The sequence below is a fragment of the Lampetra planeri genome, unplaced genomic scaffold, assembly GCF_965212315.1.
Source record: "Lampetra planeri unplaced genomic scaffold, kcLamPlan1.2.h2 scaffold_214, whole genome shotgun sequence".
In the NCBI taxonomy this organism is placed as follows: domain Eukaryota; kingdom Metazoa; phylum Chordata; class Hyperoartia; order Petromyzontiformes; family Petromyzontidae; genus Lampetra; species Lampetra planeri.
Window position 1 is genome coordinate 65164 of NW_027614904.1, and position 19766 is coordinate 84929.

General features: G+C 55.9%; 2 protein-coding genes across 4 annotated transcripts in view; one reads left to right on the top strand and one right to left on the bottom strand.

Annotated features, from left to right (window-relative positions):
* The window catches only part of SRRM1 (serine and arginine repetitive matrix 1), a 30547-nt gene extending 27833 nt beyond the window's left edge, over window positions 1–2714 (top strand). For all 3 annotated transcript variants that reach the window (XM_078623283.1, XM_078623285.1, XM_078623286.1), the window contains one exon: window positions 961–2714. In XM_078623283.1, coding sequence (XP_078479409.1) covers window positions 961–1068 — 108 coding nt within the window. In that variant the 3' untranslated portion in view covers window positions 1069–2714. The remainder of the gene's footprint in view (window positions 1–960) is intronic.
* Window positions 1767–7807, bottom strand: LOC144740429 (uncharacterized). Its single transcript, XM_078623281.1, has 6 exons — window positions 7733–7807; window positions 6822–7064; window positions 5362–5415; window positions 4771–4832; window positions 3383–3494; window positions 1767–2974 (listed from the first exon to the last, which is right to left on the bottom strand). Exons 1-5 carry the CDS (start codon window positions 7805–7807, stop codon window positions 3389–3391), a joined length of 540 nt encoding a protein of 179 aa, XP_078479407.1. The 3' UTR covers window positions 1767–2974; window positions 3383–3388.
* Between the last annotated feature and the right edge of the window lie 11959 nt (window positions 7808–19766).

Consider the following 19766-nt stretch of genomic DNA (forward strand, 5'->3'; position numbering starts at 1 on the left):
GGGTGAGGTTTTGATGTTGGTCGAGCTGAACCAAGTTTCTCTGAGCAGGCAGATGCCTCTGTTACGGATGACCGAGTGTGATCGTGTGCGAGTCTGTGTGTGTGTGGGTGGGTGTATGCGGGTGTACTAGTGAGAATGTTAGTGAGTGGAGGTGCGAGTGGTTGTGTGCCTGGGTGAGTGTGTGTCTGGATAGGTGCGAATTGTGAGCAGGTGTGTGTGTGTCTGCTTGAGCGACATTGGTCAAGCCCCATAATACCATGGAAAGGTCTGGGCTTTTCTTTTGGTCACAGATCCTCTGCTCACAATCATTAAGCTCTCAGGCAGTTAACCAATAACACCTGGATCTGTCCCGTGACCTCCTGTCAGCGAGCGTTCGACACTTGTATGTACGTGTGAACTTTTTTCGCACGCCCTCCGTAGCCAACCGTGCTAATCGGAGGTTTGTAGGGAAGGACAACAAACTAGCACAAAGAGCATTTCACGTGGCCTCAGTGCGCCGTGTCTGGCACAAGCGCCTTGGTGCCGTCATCACCACTTAGCGACGAATTGGTGGCTGTTGCGGAGAGAGTACCAGTGTGATTGAGCGAAAGTGTGCGAGCATGTGGGTGTATGTATGGGTGTATGTATGGGTGTATGTATGGGTGTGAGAGTGCTGGTATTTGATAGTGAGAGTGGGGCTGTGAGATTGCGGTTGAGTGAGTGCGTGTATGTGTGAGTGCGGGTGTGTGAGTGCGCGTGTGTGTATGTGTGAGTGTGTGAGTGTGTATGTGAGTGCGGGTGTGTGTGTGAGTGCGCGTGGGTGTGGGTGTGTGAGTGTGTGTATGTGTGGGTGTGAGTGTGAGTGCGGGTGTGTGAGTGTGTGTGAGTACGGGTGTGTGAGTGTGTGTGAGTGCGGGTGTGTGTGTGTACGTGTGAGTGTGAGTGCGGGTGTGTGAGTGTAAGTCTGTCTGGGCTGTCCAGGCTGGGCGGGGGCGGCACGACTCAGGAGGGCTCGACGACCTGGAGCGGGCCCTGAGGGAGAAGGCTCTCGAGTCAATGCGCAAATCGGCCGCCCAGGCCACGTCCTGACCGCACAGCCAGCGGCACACCCCCCCTCCCCCCCACCCCCTCCCACCACCAACTCCCCTCCAGTGCGGCACACTCCCCCGCGGCACACCCAGCTCCCGGTAACACGGAGAGAGAGCCGTGCGTGCGATCCCACGCACCCACGGGATACGAAACCACCCGGCACTGGCAGAGGCACGAGACGCGTCGCATGTGAGCTGGCCAGTTGCACACTGCTGCATAGAGCACGCTAGAGCACGCTAGAGCACGCAGCGACACCACACTGGGAATGCCACACACAGCGCACCACTCCATACCTTGCACACTACACCACACCGAGCGCACCACGCCTCTAACCACACCACTAGAATTCGCCGAGTCCACCATCCCGCTACAACTCGCTGAGCACACCGCGAACCACGCTGAGCGGACCAAACCGCTACACCACAACGCTCCACCACACTTCATAGGCTGCACCACTACACCACACTGACCACACCACACCAACTCGCTTAGCGCACCACACCGCTACACCACACTGAGCAAAGCCCACAGCTGCACCATGCAATGACCACATCACACCACAATGAGCACGTAACTATTCCGTAAACATAGGGCTCCATACTGTGCACACGCAGCGCACCACACCACGCACAAGGCACCGTGCACATCACACACACACGCGGAGTGCACGACACACACACACACCCGTGTATCTCTGCGACGCTGGTGCCCGTTGTTGTAATCAAGAGAAATAACACGGGTTACGTGCGCATGACGTTTTGTCTGCTGGGCTGAGTTCTTTATCTGTATAAATGTCTCTTTGTCGAGGTGCACCGCCGTTAGCAAAACAGATGCCGTCGTTAATTCTCACGCCCGCGGCTACAGCTTGTGTTGCGCCGGCGGTCGCGTTACCGTAGCGCTTTGCGTGTTGGGTTTTTGCGTTGGGGGAGAGCGGTAGTCCTGGGGAGTCTCGCAGGGACAGGCCGAGGGTGCGAATCGGACTCTCGGCCGTTGAAGTCGAGTCGAGGCCCCTCCCGAGTTGTTTCATCAAAGGAGGGGGGTGGTGGGGAATGGGCGAGCGTTGGGGGCTTTAATAAAATCTCGGCCGGGGGGGGTGGGGTCTGTCCGGGTAGGCGGCTGCCCGTGGCTACGGCTGGCTCAAGTGCCACCTACCTCCAGTTGCCTGGAAAATATCGAGCGAGAAATGGGAAGCCCTGAGGCGAAGGGGACCCGGTGTGTGACAGGCCGTGTCACGGTATGAATTTGCGTTGTAATTTGTAGCTGGCGGCATGCGGCAGGATGAGGAGGGGAGGGTGGGGGTGCTCTGTGGCCCCTGCGGCCCTTCTGCCCCCCAGGGCTTTAGCCCCCCTGATTGGCAGGAGCGTCCACCCAGCGCTGTCCCCACCACGAGCCAGGGGCGGTGCGTTCGCGAGGCTTGGGGGTCTGTTGGGGGTCTGGCTCCGTACTGGAGCAAGAGGCTGCTGCCGCTGCTCGGGATCCAGCTTCCCCCGCCCCCCCAAGAGTGACCGGGCCTCGGCGACCTTGGCTGCTTTGAGTTCGCGCCTTTCCGAATGTAAATGACGCAGACTCGGTGAGTTGTTGATTTGATTTTTTTTTTCAAAACTTGTGGACATTCGGCAAAATAAATAGGTTTCATTTAAGCGTCACTGTGTCGTGCGTCTTGAGTTCACGTGCGCGCAGGGCGCGGGCGGACAGTCAGCAGTTGGACTCCACGTTCACCTGGGCTGGTGTGGTGTACACATGGCGCGGAAGCGTGTTCAAGAAAACCGCGTTCACGCGACAACAAGAAGCCTTGCTGTGGCAATAAGTCCCAGCAGTCTTCCGCTCGGAGGGGGGGAGGGCGTTCGACACGCGGCCGGTCCGACGTGACGCTGCCATCGCACCAAACAGGACGTCTGATCACCACCTGCAAGGCGGGTGACATGAACGTTCTCGTTCAGGCTGGAGGGGAGAATTCATTCTGGTTCTAAGCAACAAACTCTCCTGACAAAGAAACATTTTCATGGCCAGTGCATTGAAAGTGAAGTGCGGGTGGGGGGGGGGGGCAAAGTAGGAAAGCAAATGGTTTAGTTCTTCCCCCACACCTCCAATGAGCACGCTTGGCTACGTACGGTGCGAAAGAAGTTCAGCATGTGCCTGGAACCAGGAGAGAGGTTACACCCACCGCCCGTGACCGCATTAAGAAAGTGAAGGCTGCCAAACAAAGTGGTGCCCAAAACAGCACCCCGTCGTCCAGGGCCTCGCAACAATTCGGACGTCGCAAGAAACAAGCTCGCTGCAACATCGGAGAGAACGCCTCGCACGTGAGACTCACTTTGGCCTATTGCCTCGTCGTCGTGGGAGGAGGATCCAGGCTCCCACGTGGGTGCTCTGCGTCGCGCGCAAGCCGAGTCCCCGCACCGTCGTTAATCGCTCGCCACAGCTCCCTGCGGCGCACGGCAACCACGCCACGTTACCCGCCGACCACGTTACCCGCCGCGTCGCTGCAGTACCCGCACCGGCTAACGACGGACTTCTGAAGGAGGTGCACGCGAAGAGTTGCAGCGGCAATTCCTCGCAACATCTCCCCCCACTCTGTTCAGCGCTCACGCAATCTCTTCTCGGGGCCAAAATTAAAAGTGGGCATCCAGCTCACATGAGCATTGAGGAGTCGGGGCTCCTCTGCTGGGCACAGCCCAGGAGAACCAGCGGTGGACGTTACACGGACGTCCAGTTTTAACCTCGCCACGTGGAACGTCCACCACAGGTTCTGTGGACTACGTGGGAGATCTTTGTGTATGTGACGTCAGCATCAGCTGGGGTTGTCCGTGTGTCCACGTTTGACCTGGACATGTGGTGACAGCCACCCCCCCCCCCCCCCCTATAGCCTCCATGAAGTGTAGGGCCAGTGCTGCTACAATGGCGCTTGATGGGGTGTTTCGGCCAGCACCACGCCCGGCCGCCTTTGTCTCTCCAGTGCTGATGTTCACACACTGGGTATCTGTTCCAAGACTGAGCTGACCTAGGGGTAGCCCGTGACCCACAGTGGCTGGGAATAGAAGTCGGCCAGGTTCACAGTGGTGTGCTCCCCATTGCGCCACCTCACAACTGACGTTTTCCACGAGGCATGCCCGCATCGCCCTTGTGCCAGGCTAGGTGCATGTGAAATGTTGAAGGCTTCCTGTGTGTGCAGCAGCCACACTGGCAGGAGGTCACGGGGCAGGACCAGGTAGTATGGGAATGCTTGGCCACGTGATCCATGCAACACGATCCTCGCTCGCTCGAGTGAGTTAGAGTCCCACTCAGGCCTACGTGCGTGCGAGTGTTGGGTGAGTCTACGTGCAAGTGCTCAGTGGGTGAGTCTAAGTGAGTGTTGGGTGAGTCTACGTGCTTTGACTTACCCACTGAACACTCGCGAGTGTTGGGTGAGTCTACGTGTGAGCGAGGCTACGTGCAAGCGAGTGTTGGGCGAGTTTACATGCGTGCGAGCGAGTGTTGGGGTGAGTCTGCGAGCGAGTGTTGGGTGAGTCTACGTGCACGTGAGCGAGTGTTGGGGTGAGTCTGCGAGCGAGTGTTGGGTGAGTCTACGTGCACGTGAGCGAGTGTTGGGGTGAGTCTGCGAGCGAGTGTTGGGTGAGTCTACGTGCGAGTGTTCAGTGGGTGAGTCTAAGCGTGTATTGGGCGAGTCCGCGAGCGAGTGAGTCTGCAGTGTGGGCGTCGTACCCCTGTGCTTCTGGTGGGATCTTGTACCGAGCCAGGATGCGGCGAAGTTCCCGCTCCAGTTCCTGCGCGGCCAGAGCAGCGAGTTCACGATCACCGCTCTGTGTGACCACCACGACCTCTCTCGACATCGCGATTGAAAACTCGCGTCTTGAGAACTGCTTCGTGTGTAGTTTGCCGGCCTTCCCCCCGCACCACCGATTAGCACGGTTGGCCACGTATGGCGCGAAAGAAGTTCAACGCACACACGTACAGTGGTGTGTGTTTTAACCGTTAAATATGACTGCTTCGCGCGCTAGCTTTACCTACAGTGGACGCGAAATCATTTGCGACGTCGTTCCGAGAAGACGCGGCCGTCTGTGTGCCGGCGTCACGGTCCAAAGTTTGCCAAATTTTCACAAATCGCACATTTGTCAATTGGGCAAGCGCGTGGCAAGTGGTCGCGGGGCGCCCGACGGCTCGGGCCTGACAGGACCCTCCCGAAGAAGAGCCACGAAGCGACGGAGGCTTTCGTGCGTAAGCAAGCGGAATAATCGTCATCACCAAGACCGCCAACTCGCAAGGGTCGCAAAGTGTGGGCACGCCGGAGCTCACCTCGGCCGATTTGTCCAGGCGCTGCGTGGACCGCGCCAGTCTGGCCGCCTCCACCTGCGGCGCAGGTACAGCGCCGTTTAGACACGCAGACGACGACGCACTTGAACCCGTTCGCTCAAGGTCACGACGAGACCCAAGGTCACAACGAGACCCAAGGTCACGACGAGACCCAAGGTCACATCTAGACCCAAGGTGACGTCGAGACCCAAGGTGACGTCGAGACCCAAGGTCGCGTCGAGACCCAAGGTCGCGACGAGACCCAAGGTCGCGACGAGACCCAAGGTCACAACGAGACCCAAGGTCGCGACGTCACCCGCCGACCCAGTTCCAGCAGCCGGTGCAGAATCCAGGACGTTTAGCAGCGATGATAAAGTGACGCTAGGAGGTGGCCGCGTGGCTAGGCCAGCCAATCCGGGTTTTGGCCCCAACCACAGTTGGTGGGCTAAGCCCCGGCAATAGCACAGTGGCATTACAATCACATCACAATCACATTCGTTATTTCACTGGATTTGAGTGACACCAGCTTTGGTGTCACTCACACTCGCCTCGTGTGTGCCGCACACGCACAATAACAACAACAACAACAACCACCATTCGCCACTAAGCGTGCCAGGCTATGTGCACGTTGAGGCCACGTGAAGTGTCGAATGCCCGCTGGCAGGAGATCACGGGGCAGACCCAGATCGACTAACTGAGATGACCGAGATGACTGGCTGACGCACCACCTTTGCCCCCTACTGTGCCAACTTGCTGTGCTTTAGCCACCCGGCGCTCCGCTCGTTGTTGTGAGCGTCGCTCCTCCGCCCTCCGTTGTTGTTGGAGGGCGACTGCCTCCAACTGCCCAGTAGCGTCCTTCACGAGCCTCCTCCACAGAGGCCGATCTTGACACCGCTGGTACCAGTCATCGGCAAGTCCACTCAGCTCCACGTCCTCCTGTCTCTAGCCCGTGCCGCGCCCGTTTAGCCCCCTCTATCCAGCCTAACAAAAGCTGTTTAGGCATGCGGTGGCTGGGCATGTGGACTACATGCCCCAGCCAACGCAGCCTTGCCTGCCAGAGGAGCTCACCGATGGGACTTTGTCCAGAGTTTTCAAGGATTTGTGAGCTCCTCACACAATCCAGCCTGGTTAAACCCAGGATGGATCGTAGGCAGGCCAGCCTAAATGTTTCTAACCGGCGAAGATGTTCCATTAGGGGGGGTCCACGTTTCGCAAGCGTAGAGAAGGGAGCGCATGACTGGCCGAGAAGACCTGAAGCTTCGTTCGGAGCGACAGACCAGGTAGCTTCCACACAGCGTTACGCAACCGATGAAAAGATATTGCCGCTCGACTGATTCGCAGTGAGACCTCCGCTGTCAAACCGGAGCCGGTCACGAAGCACACTGCCCAGGCGTGGGAAACTCTCCCCTCTCTCTCCACAACTGCCCCACGCGGCCCCGTGTCTCACAGGCTCACTGGCTCACCCGCATGTCGCGCACTCTCTGCCCCAGGAGCTGAGTCTCCGTGCGGGGCACCAGCTGCTGCTGGCGCCGCGTCCTCGCGCCGGCCAGCGCCCGCTCCGCGCCCGCCAGCTCCGCGTGCAGGGCTCGCACGCGGCACGACGCAGACGGGGTCCCGGGGGGCACGGGGGTCCGTGGGGGTGGGGGCTCTGTTTTTGGGGGGTAGAGGGTGAACTCGTCAGCGGCCCGTGCGCAGCGCGACGCAGGCTGCGGCCACACGCGGAGGGCGCCCGGTGCACCATTCGTGTCGCTATTATGACGGCGCTTTTTACCCAGAAGTGTCTCACGACTCCTTTTCAAGAGGGTCCTGCCTTGCGTTTGCACGAGGGGGGGGGGGAGATGCTGCTGTGTGATCTTAATTGAGCAACATGCGGGTGGTTTTACAGCATCGCAACGTTTTGGCCAATACCGGCTACAATGTCACCGTGCTGATAGCGCCGCCAACTAGCAGGGATGGCTACCTAGGGTGCGGAACAAGTTCACCGGCGCGAGCACAGCGGCACCTTCATCAACAGTAGGCCTCTGACCTGCTCGCCCTGCAGTGTCTGCCCCGACACAGTGTGTGTGTGCGTGTGCGTGTGTGTGTGCGTGCGTGCATGTGTGTGCGTGTGTGTGTGCGTGTGCGTGTGTGTGTGTGCGTGCGTGCATGTGTGCGTGCGTGTGTGTGCGTGCGTGTGCGTGCGTGTGCGTGCGTGTGTGTGCGTGAATGTGTGTGTGCGTGTGTGCATGTGTGTGTGTGCGTGCGTGCGTGCATGTGTGTGCGTGTGTGTGCGTGTGTGTGCGTGTGCCTGTGTGTGTGCGTTTGGCCGTGGGAGTAAACTGTAGAACCCAGAGGAACCCCATGCAGAACAGGCGAGAGAAGAAACAACCCCCACACAGAACGAGTCGGGCATCGAACCCAGGCGCTTCTCGCCGCGAGGCACGAGTAACAACACCACTGGGCCGACCATGCTGCCCACACACACACTGTGTTTGTAGAGCGTACGTACACATTGTGTGCACGCACACACACACGGGGTGCACACACACACACGGGGGGCACGCACGCTACTGTGCGTGTACACACACACAGACGAGCGGCCGCCACTGACCCGGGATGAGAACCGGAGTCTCCGCAGTGGCTGGCTCCCGCTCCTGTTCCCGCAGCTGAGCGCGAAGTCTGTGGCACAAGGGAAGGGGGGGGGGGTCGGGGGGGGGGGGTCACAAGCGTGGGGTCACCGTGACCTCATCTGCATGACCAGGGGCGATGATGACAATGACAGAAAATGATGACGACGATGACAGTGATGATGATGACGATGACAGTGATGATGACAGTGATGATGATTACGATGACAGTGATGATGATGACGATGACAGTGATGATTATGACGATGACAGTGATGATGATGACGATGAAAGTGATGATGCCCGTGATGATGATGGCACGTGGTTGATACCCCCAGGAAGAACTCAGAACTCCCATCACCACCCCACACACACGGAGCCCCCGACGCACACGCAGCCCCCCACCCACACACGGAGCCCCCCACCCCTCGCCGCGTCTCTCCCACCGCTCGTTCCGCGTCAGCGCGGCCCTGGCCTGCGCCTCGAGGTCCCACAGCTCCCGCTCGGCCCCCCGCAACTCCGCGTCTCGCCCCTCGCCGACGCAGCGCAGCTGAGCCACGAGAGCCTGTGGGGGGGGGGGGGGGGTCGGCGAGAGGCAGGAGAGAGTTGCCGTCTAAAAATCCCCCCGTCCGTGCGTTATCACTCTCGGCAGTATTCTTACGAATAATTACGAACGGCAATCATCATTTGGCCGCCACGGGAGGCAAAGTTGAACAGCGGCGGGGGGGGGGGGGGGACGGCGCTGGCCCCACGAGGTCGCGAGGTGCAACCTCACGGGTTCGATTCCCGAGTTCTGCCCGGCTGGGTCTTGAGCGGGGTTTCCTTCCCCCGTGGCACGAAAATAAAATAATACCACGCGGGTTTAAACCGGCGTTGGCCAAACGACATCACGGGGGAACTCGTCTTCGCTGAACGCGGCGCTTCTGATGAAGGCGCCGACTACTGCGACGACCGCGTGGAGCGAGGACTCGCTGTGGTACGTGATGCAGGTCGCCTGTGTCTCCTGGAGATGTGGCGGTGTCGGTGGTGGCTGTTGTCATCATCTACAGCTCAGTTTAGCGCGTAGTAGTAGCAGGCTTTCGCGACCAACAACATTCACAATAAAGGTTTTTGGGTTATATCGCTGAAATATCAACGTGTCGTTAACCCACCACCACCACCCGACACAGCGAAGTAGTAGTAAGGTTTGTCGCGTAAATAAAACGTGGCAAGTAGTTACTAGTTCAGCACACCGGCGTGTTGGAGAGTAAACCCACAACATTTACAATGCGAGCACTGTGACATGTCGCTGCTGATGATAACAACTAACGTCGTCAGGCGACAGCCAGAATTGTCAAGAAGTCTCCCTGCTTTGCTCTCACACAGGGGAGTAAAGGTGATGGCATCATATTCTTAGTTTGTTTTCGGTAAAGTCACGTAGGTAAAAAATGTAAATTCATAAAAGTAAAATAAAATAAAATAAAGTTTTACCACACATATTTGGCAAATCTAGAATTAATCCCAGCAACGTAGCAAAGGGCTGTTTCATCTACATAACAAAGGCTCAGTCCCATTCAGAACAGCCGGACCTGAACAACTCTTGGAACCTCCCAGTTCAACCAGTCTACACAACAAAGTCTCATTCTTAGCAGCGGCTTTAGCCGCACCAACTTCACAATAATAATAATATCCAGGGGCCTGCCTTGGCTCCTCCCACCCTCAACCAGTATATATACAAGGACGGTTTTCTAGGAATTTCTCTCACTTGATACAGCTGTGACGGTTCCACCTGAAGACGGAAGCTTGTTTTGCTTCCGAAACGTGATTTTTTTATTTATTTTACTTTTATTAATTTTAATTTTATACCTACGTGACTTTACCGAAAAAAACTAAGAATATGAATCCTTGCAGTCACGAAAGCTTCAAATCTAGAAGTGATGGCATCACTTTGAGCCTATCACCTGCGAAGGCCAGAGGGGGGTTAACGTAGTCAGATAAGTTACAATGGATAGTGTTAATCTGAGAATATGCCGCGCCTATTATTGGTTGGGTTAGTCGCGGTTAATCAACAAACTATTTTTATTTCACCAGGTAAGGCTCACTGAGCTATGCAGCTGTTTCTTCAGAAGCGACCTGGCCACAAAATGAGCGCCCATGTCGTATTGTAGCAGGCAAACGCTCAAAACGCGTGATGCCGATTCTAAATGCGGAGGGAAAAACCGGAGGACCCGGAGAAAAATCCACGCGGCCACAGGGAGAGGCACCGCAAACTCCAAATATACAGCAGCAGGCGTCAGGATCAGGATCGAACCCACGACCTCCTGCGTACCGGGTGAGATCATTATCATCTTGCTACCACGGCGCGCCTCTGACAGCCTGAACAGGCATGCGACTAAGACGTCGTGTTCATCCGCCTCCACCAGGTGGCGATGTGGTCACACTTGTTACTTAAAATAAAAAATCCAGAGAGACCCCGTTCCAGTGTTTTTATTTTCCTGTCCGATGGCCGGGACCGCTTGCGTGTTGTTAGAGAACGCAGCCCACGGAAGTGGATATGACAGAGCTAACTCTGACATCCGGGTCCTCTCTGCGCTCTTCCACATGAACCCAGTGTCAGTTGAACAAGGGAACTCGGAGGTAGCTCTGTGACACGTGCATCCGTGGGCTGCTCTCCAAACACGCAGGGTCGCAATGCTCCGAATGATTTGTTCTAGATTTGAAGCTTTCGTGACTGCAAGGATTCATATTCTTAGGTTGTTTCGGTAAAGTCACGTAGGTAAAACATTAAAATTAATAAAAGTAAAATAAAAATCACGACGTTTCGGAGGCAACACAAGCTTCCGTCTTCAGGTGGAACCTATTAATTTTAATGTTTTACCTACGTGACTTTACCGAAAAAACCTAAGAATACCGAATGATTTGTTCTACATTTTCTATTGCGTCGTTTGCCCCGTCATGAGACCTCGTAACTCTCTCGATGACTCGTCGCGACAGAGAGCGGAGCCCGCGCAAGCGTATATCACAGGGTCCTCTCTGCGATGCCTCCCACACGAAGCCTTCTGCACGTGACCTCTGGCTTCATCTCGTCGGGGGTCAAACCAGAGGAGTTCCTGAAGTTCATCTCCAGCCCCCGACTCTCCCACCCGCACCGCCTCTGCCCGCCCAGCAGTTCGTACACAATGGGTGCCACCCGCAGCTAAGCCCCGACCTCTTCCGAGCTGTCTGACCAGCGTGGACGAGTGGAAGAGTAGACCAAATACCCCCCTAGCTCCTTCGGGGGGGGGGGGGGGCGAGTGAGCACTTGCCGGTCTGCGCCTGTGCCTTCTACCCACCTCGTAGTCGACGCCTTGATGCGCGTCCATCAGCATCGCGAGGTACTCATCGTATTCTCTCTGTGGGGGGTGGGGGGGGGGTAGTCGGGGGGGGCGGGATGAGTGGAACCCTGGGGGGGGGGGGGGGGGGCACGGCCCACGGCTCCCGTAACGAGCACTGACGCGCACGCAGCACGATCACACACACGGTGACACACGCACAGTGACACGCACAGACAGTGACACACAGACACACACAGTGACACACAGTGACACACAGTGACACAGACAGACAGTGACACACACACAGTGACACACGCACAGTGACACGCACAGACAGTGACACACAGACACACACAGTGACACAAAGTGACACAGACAGACAGTGACACACACACGGTGACACACGCACAGTGACACGCACAGACAGTGACACACAGACACACACAGTGACACAAAGTGACACAGACAGACAGTGACACACACACAGTGACACACACAGACAGTGACACACACAGACACACACAGTGACACAAAGTAACACACACACAGACAGACAGTGACACACACAGACAGTGACACACACAGTGATACACACAGTGACACACACAGTGATACACACACAGTGACACACAGACACACACAGTGACACAAAGTGACACACAGACAGACAGTGACACACACAGACAGTGACACACACAGTGACACACACAGTGACACACAGACATACACTGTGACACATACACAGTGACACACACACAGTGACACACACAGACACACACACACAGTGACACACACTGACACACACAGTGACACAAAGTGACACACACACACAGTGACACACACAGACACACACATATACAGTGACAAACACGCAGACACACAGACAGTGACACACGCAGACACACACACAGTGACACACACGCAGACACACACAGACACAGAGACACACACACAGACAGTCACACAGGCACACAGACACAGTGACACATACACAGACAGACACACAGTGACACACACGCAGACACACACAGACAGTGACACACGCACAAAAAACAGATCTCCCGTGTAGCCTTAACAGACTGGAGGGGCAAGTGCTGTTAGCGAGCACCTATGAATGCCGGCACGGTACTGTGCTGACAGTAGTAGCTATAGGGGTGACAGTGTTGACAGTAGTAGCTATAGGGGTGACTGTGTTGACAGTAGTAGCTATAGGGGTGACTGTGTTGACAGTAATAGCTATAGGGGTGACTGTGTTGACAGTAGTAGCAATAGGGGAGACTGTGTTGACAGTAGTAGCTATAGGGGCGACTGTGTTGACAGTAGTAGCTATAGGGGCGACTGTGTTGACAGTAGTAGCTATAGGGGTGACTGTGTTGACAGTAGCAGCTATAGGGGTGACTGTGTTGACAGTAGTAGCTATAGGGGTGACTGTGTTGACAGTAGTAGCTATAGGGGTGACTGTGTTGACAGTAGTAGCTATAGGGGTGACTGTTGACAGTAGTAGCTATAGGGGTGACTGTGTTGACAGTAGTAGCTATAGGGGCGACTGTGTTGACAGTAGTAGCTATAGGGGCGACTGTGTTGACAGTAGTAGCTATAGGGGTGACTGTGTTGACAGTAGTAGCTATAGGGGTGACTGTGTTGACAGTAGTAGCTATAGGGGTGACTGTGTTGACAGTAGTAGCTATAGGGGTGACTGTGTTGACAGTAGTAGCTATAGGGGTGACTGTGTTGACAGTAGTAGCTATAGGGGTGACTGTGTTGACAGTAGTAGCTATAGGGGTGACTGTGTTGACAGTAGTAGCTATAGGGGTGACTGTGTTGACAGTAGTAGCTATGGGGGTGACTGTGTTGACAGTAGTAGCTATAGGGGTTACTGTGTTGACAGTAGTAGCTATAGGGGAGATTGTATTGACAGTAGTAGCTATAGGGGAGACTGTGTTGACAGTAGTAGCTATAGGGGTGACTGTGTTGACAGTAGTAGCTATAGGGGTGACTGTGTTGACAGTAGTAGCTATAGGGATATCTGCTGACAGTAGTATGTGGCACATTAGGAATGGATCACTCTTTTAATTATGTCCTTGTGCATCAAGGGAGTAAAGTGTGGTTCTGTGAAAGTCCTGATGTGCTGTGCAGTGCATCAATGCATGTGTGTACAGCAGCATGTGATGATTGAGTCGGGCCTGTAGGTGGCTGGCAGGGTTATTGAATAACCGCACGTGTAAACCAGCCACGTGGTTAATGGCGTCTCGGAATAATTGCTGTGTGTGACACGTGCTGTTGCATTTTACATGTAAAGGATCCAAAGGTTGTTTTTGATCGTCATATAAATGTTCTAGACTTGTTCTAGACTCCAAGCTTGGCTTTGAATTGTTTGTGATATATGCAATTAGAGGCGTTTTAGCACTGTGCATTGTAAAGGGTATGACGCACTGCAATTACCTACTGTCATTGTAATTCTCTAACTCTAATACTGTTTAGTCTATAACCCTGCCCATGCACCCAGAGTATGACTACTTGCAATGTTATTGGGAATAGAACACATGTGAAGTAGTAAGCTGTACAATGGTGACATACAGTACGTATACTGCACACATACAGTACATATAATGGGTGTAAGATACCGATATAAGTGGATGGTATAGATAGACATACAGCTTCGGATTAAAGGAATATTCCAATAGTGATGTGCAAATGTGATTGTCAAAGACAAAGATGGTTTATCAGTAGTAGAATTGGGTTCAAGAGAAAACTGTTAATGAAGAACCGCGCGGATACACCAGCCACGTGGTTAATGGCGACTCGGGAGAATTGCTGCGTGTGACACGTGCTGTTGCATTTCACACAGAGTGACGGTGCTGTTCTTCACAAGGTTGCTATTGACCACAATCAATGTGCTTGCCCTCGACTTGGAGCACCTGCCCACGGTCCTTCATTTCGAGTGTGCAACAAGTAGCTGCAGGGGCGGCGACTGCTCACCACGATGTCTCCGATGATGTCGCCGAGGGCGGTCGAGCGGCGCGTCACCGCCTGCAGGGCGCTCCGCCGCTCCTGTAGGCGCCTCCAGCCCGGCCGGGCCGTGGCGCCGACGGTCGGTGTCGCCTGTAGGGGCGCGGGAGGAGGAGGAGGAGGCAGAGGTCGCAACCGGGTACCCGATACCCGTACCCTACCCGATACCCGGCTACCCGTTTGCGACCCTGGTGCGGCCGGGTACGGGAAGGCCGTGAGTCACTGGTGAGTCACCATTTGTTACTCATTTCCCAACGTCTTGTCTCTTCTCACAATTCATGTTCCTAGAATCAACCCACCCGCGCCTGCAACATGGCTTCATCCCAGAGGTCCCAATCAGGTACCCAATACCCGTATCCTACCCGTACCCAGCCAAACGGGTACCCGTACCCGGCCGTACCCGTACCCTACCCGTACCCAGCCAGGTACGGGTAGGATACGGGTACCCGTTTGCAACCCTGGTGCGGCAGGGTACGGGTAAGGAATCAAAACCCGTTTGCGACCTCAGGGAGGAGGGGTCCACGTGTTAGCGACTCCGGTCCCTTCTTCCGCTCGCGATTTGATCGTAAATCAGTTTCAAGATCGCACTCCATCCCCCGATTCAAGATTATCCATGGACTCGCCTCTGCTCACCTCTCTCACCCTCACTCTACTCGCCCCCCCCCCCCCCCCCACACGCTCTCCTACCTCTCCCCTCTCATCTCACTCTACTCCCCTCCACGCACTCTCCTACCTCTCCCCTCTCATCTCACTCTACTCCCCTCCACGCACTCTCCTACCTCTCCCCTCTCTTCTCACTCTACTCCCCTCCACGCACTCTCCTACCTCTCCCCTCTCATCTCACTCTACTCCCCTCCACGCACTCGCCTACCTCCCCCTCTCATCTCACTCTACTCCCCTCCACGCACTCTCCTACCTCTCCCCTCTCATCTCACTCTACTCCCTTCCACGCCCTCTCCTACCTCTCCCCTCTCATCTCACTCTACTCCCCTCCACACACTCTCCTACCTCGCCCCTCTCATCTCACTCTACTCCCCTCCACGCACTCTCCTACCTCTCCCCTCTCATCTCACTCTACTCCCCTCCACGCACTCTCCTACCTCTCCCCTCTCATCTCACTCTACTCCCCTCCACACACTCTCCTACCTCGCCCCTCTCATCTCACTCTACTCCCCTCCACGCACTCTCCTACCTCGCCCCTCTCATCTCACTCTACTCCCCTCCACGCACTCTCCTACCTCTCCCCTCTCATCTCACTCTACTCCCCTCCACGCACTCTCCTACCTCTCCCCTCTCATCTCACTCTACTCCCCTCCACGCACTCTCCTACCTCTCCCCTCTCATCTCACTCTACTCCCCTCCACGCACTCGCCTACCTCTCCCCTCTCATCTCACTCTACTCCCCTCCACGCACTCTCCTACCTCTCCCCTCTCATCTCACTCTACTCCCCTCAACACACTCTCCTACCTCTCCCCTCTCATCTCACTCTACTCCCCTCCACGCACTCTCCTACCTCTCCCCTCTCATCTCACTCTACTCCCCTCCACGCACTCTCCTACCTCTCCCCTCTCATCTCACTCTACTCCCCTCCACGCACTCTCCTACCTCTCCCCTCTCATCTCACTCCACTCCCCTCCACGCACTCTCCTACCTCTCCCCTCTCATCTCACTCCACTCCCCTCCACGCACTCTCCTGCCTCTCCCCTCTCATCTCACTCTACTCCCCTCCACGCACTCTCCTACCTCTCCCCTCTCATCTCACTCTACTCCCTTCCACGCACTCTCCTACCTCTCCCCTCTCATCTCACTCTACTCCCCTCCACGCACTCTCCTACCTCTCCCCTCTCATCTCACTCTACTCCCCTCCACGCACTCTCCTTCCTCTCCCCTCTCATCTAACTCTACTCCCCTCCACGCACTCTCCTACCTCTCCCCTCTCATCTCACTCTACTCCCCTCCACGCACTCTCCTACCTCTCCCCTCTCATCTCACTCTACTCCCCTCCACGCACTCTCCTACCTCTCCCCTCTCATCTCACTCTACTCCCTTCCACGCACTCTCCTGCCTCTCCCCTCTCATCTCACTCTACTCCCCTCCACGCACTCTCCTACCTCTCCCCTCTCATCTCACTCCACTCCCCTCCACGCACTCTCCTACCTCTCCCCTCTCATCTCACTCCACTCCCCTCCACGCACTCTCCTGCCTCTCCCCTCTCATCTCACTCTACTCCCCTCCACGCACTCTCCTACCTCTCCCCTCTCATCTCACTCTACTCCCTTCCACGCACTCTCCTACCTCTCCCCTCTCATCTCACTCTACTCCCCTCCACGCACTCTCCTGCCTCTCCCCTCTCATCTCACTCTACTCCCCTCCACGCACTCTCCTACCTCTCCCCTCTCATCTCACTCTACTCCCTTCCACGCACTCTCCTACCTCTCCCCTCTCATCTCACTCTACTCCCCTCCACGCACTCTCCTGCCTCTCCCCTCTCATCTCACTCTACTCCCCTCCACGCACTCTCCTACGTCTCCCCTCTCATCTCACTCTACTCCCCTCCACGCACTCTCCTACCTCTCCCTCTCATCTCACTCTACTCCCCTCCACGCACTCTCCTACCTCTCCCCTCTCATCTCACTCTACTCCCCTCCACGCACTCTCCTACCTCCCCCTCTCATCTCACTCTACTCCCCTCCACGCACTCTCCTACCTCTCCCCTCTCATCTCACTCTACTCCCCTCCACGCACTCTCCTACCTCCCCCTCTCATCTCACTCTACTCCCCTCCACGCACTCTCCTACCTCTCCCCTCTCATCTCACTCTACTCCCCTCCACGCACTCTCCTACCTCCCCCTCTCATCTCACTCTACTCCCCTCCACGCACTCTCCTACCTCTCCCTCTCGTCTCACCCAACTCCCCTCCACGTGCTCTCTGCTCTGTAGTCCTGGCTTTCTGTCGTTCTCTCTCAGCCGAAGCCATCGGTGCCTCCGACGGACTCTGCGTCGATCTGTATGTTACCCACGTGCTCATCCCCGCTCCCCTAGCGTGTGTGCAGAGTGGCGTTGCAGTGGGGCCACTGCGTTGAGTTTGTATGTTCTAGATTTGAAGCTTGCGTGACTGCAAGGATTCAAACTCTTAGGTTTTTTCGTTTGTTTTGTGCTGTGGTTGCCCCACCTGATGACGGGCGCTTGTGTTGCCCCCGAAACGTCGTGATTTATTAGTTTATTTCTATGGTTATTTTTATAATTTTATTAATTATTATTTATTTTTATTTTTACCTACGTGACTTTACCGAAAAAAACCTACGAGTTTATATGTTCTCTCTCTCTCTCTCACACACTTCCTCCGGGTTCTCCCGGCTTTCCCCGTCTTACTAAAACAAACAATAATCGATCTCAATCTCGGTTCAAATGTTGCTACGTTAACAACAAAAAGCATCCCCACAAAGCACTCACGAGCAAATAATTATGAATCGCTCCCCCACTGGCACGCGGATCGCTGCCGAGACGTTTCACATACCTGGCAACACCTTATCAGTGCTGCCTAACTTGTTACAGACCAGTTCAGACCTTGTTGGTCACCCCGTGCCCCTTGTACATCTCAACGTTCATCCCACAAAGTCCCCATCACGAGGGATAAACACAAATAGACGAAAAAACCGTGTCCGTATTGAAACGGTTGTACGCCGTACGGACCTGAAAAGTCAATGTCCCTGTACAAGAATACGGGGTACACCGTGATGGGTTGACAGCGACGGTTTCATCATGAGACGGGAGGGAGCCAGGAGCCGCGAAGAGATGAACGGGGAAGTCAGGGGCCTTACCCCAAGGGGTCGCGCCCCGCGCCGTCCGGCACCCGGCCTGGCCCCCACCGCACGTCCACTGGCGCCTGTGGAGCGAGGGGCGGTCAGCACGGACACATTCGTGGTGACCTCCGACCCTTGCGACGTGAGTCCCCGTCTCGAGCGTGTCGCCGGGTTGATGCGTTTTGAACAGGAATATTAAATTGCAATTCGACATGATTTTTGGAACGTGCCTCCAGCTCTGCTTTTGAGAGATGACTTTACTGTTTACGCTCATCATTGCCCCCGAATCGCTGGGGTCATTTGAGGGGTCGGGCAGAGGAGGCAGGGGGTATGTGCCGTACGCATGTTGAACTTCTTTCGCACCGTACGTAGTGAACCGTGCTAATCAGGGGTGGTTGTGGTGGTGGGGGTGGTGGGGGTTGGTGGTTACCGAACAGATTGGTGTCAACCTTCCGCAGGGAGCGGTACCGATCCCGCCACGTCACCCCGCCCAGCACCAACTCGGGGGGTGGGCGGGGTGGGCGGGGTGGGCGCCCCCCTGCGGCCCCCCCTCCTCGGGCCCCCTCGAGGCCACCGCGGCCGCCGGGCCTCCCTCGGTCGGCTGACTCGGCCGTCTCCTGGCCGGGGTCGACCACGGGCGACGCAGGCGGACCGCTCTCAGCGCGGACTCTGTGGGCAGAGAGTGGCGCCTGGCTCGCACCTGGACAGGAGACGACTGTGGAGACGCCAGGCGCTGTGGGCCTGCCGCTACGTGGTTCCAATGAGATCGCATTCTTAAATCCATCTGTGCGGAGCGTTAAGTGTTACACCCGCGTAGGCCGGGTGGGTGTTGCCCCGCTTTCCTCCCACATGGAGCCAGAGGTCACTTCAACGAGGCATCTCAGGAGCTAGCTCTGTGACATCCGCTTTTGCGGGCACTTCTCGAACACCGAGTCATCCAAATTGATTCGTTGTCTGAAAGCGGGGCGCCGACACGACGATTGAGAAAAATTGTGGTGCGGGGGGGGGGAGAGGATGCAATAAAATATGGAACAAATATTGGGAGCAGTGCGACCCTTTGTGTGTTCGTGGCCCACGGAAGCGAATAGCACAGAGCTAGCTACGAGATCCCTTCTTCTTCAAGTGCCACTGGAACTCTACAAACATCATCAGCATGCAGGGACAATCCTGGAATAGAGCGAATCGCTCCCGGGCAGTGCCACCATCGTAGGGCACCGCAGTGGCTAGGAGATGTCAACTACCTCGCCTGGCTGCTGTATATTTGGAGTTTATGTGTCTCTCTCATCATCATCACGGTGGCTAGGAGATGTCAACTACCTCGCCTCGTATACAGGAGGTCGTGGGTTCGATCCCGACCCTGACGCCTGCTGCTGTATATTTGGAGTTTGCGTGTCTCTCTCATCATCATCACGGTGGCTAGGAGATGTCAACTACCTCGCCTCGTATACAGGAGGTCGTGGGTTCGATCCCGACCCTGACGCCTGCTGCTGTATATTTGGAGTTTGCGTGTCTCTCTCATCATCATCACGGTGGCTAGGAGATGTTAACTACCTCGCCTGGTATGCAGCAGGTTCGTGAGTTAAATCCCGACCCTGACGCCTGCTGCTGTATATTTGGAGTTTGCGTGTCTCTCTCTCATCATCATCACGGGGGCTAGGATATGTTAACTACCTCGCCTGGTACACAGGAGGTCGTT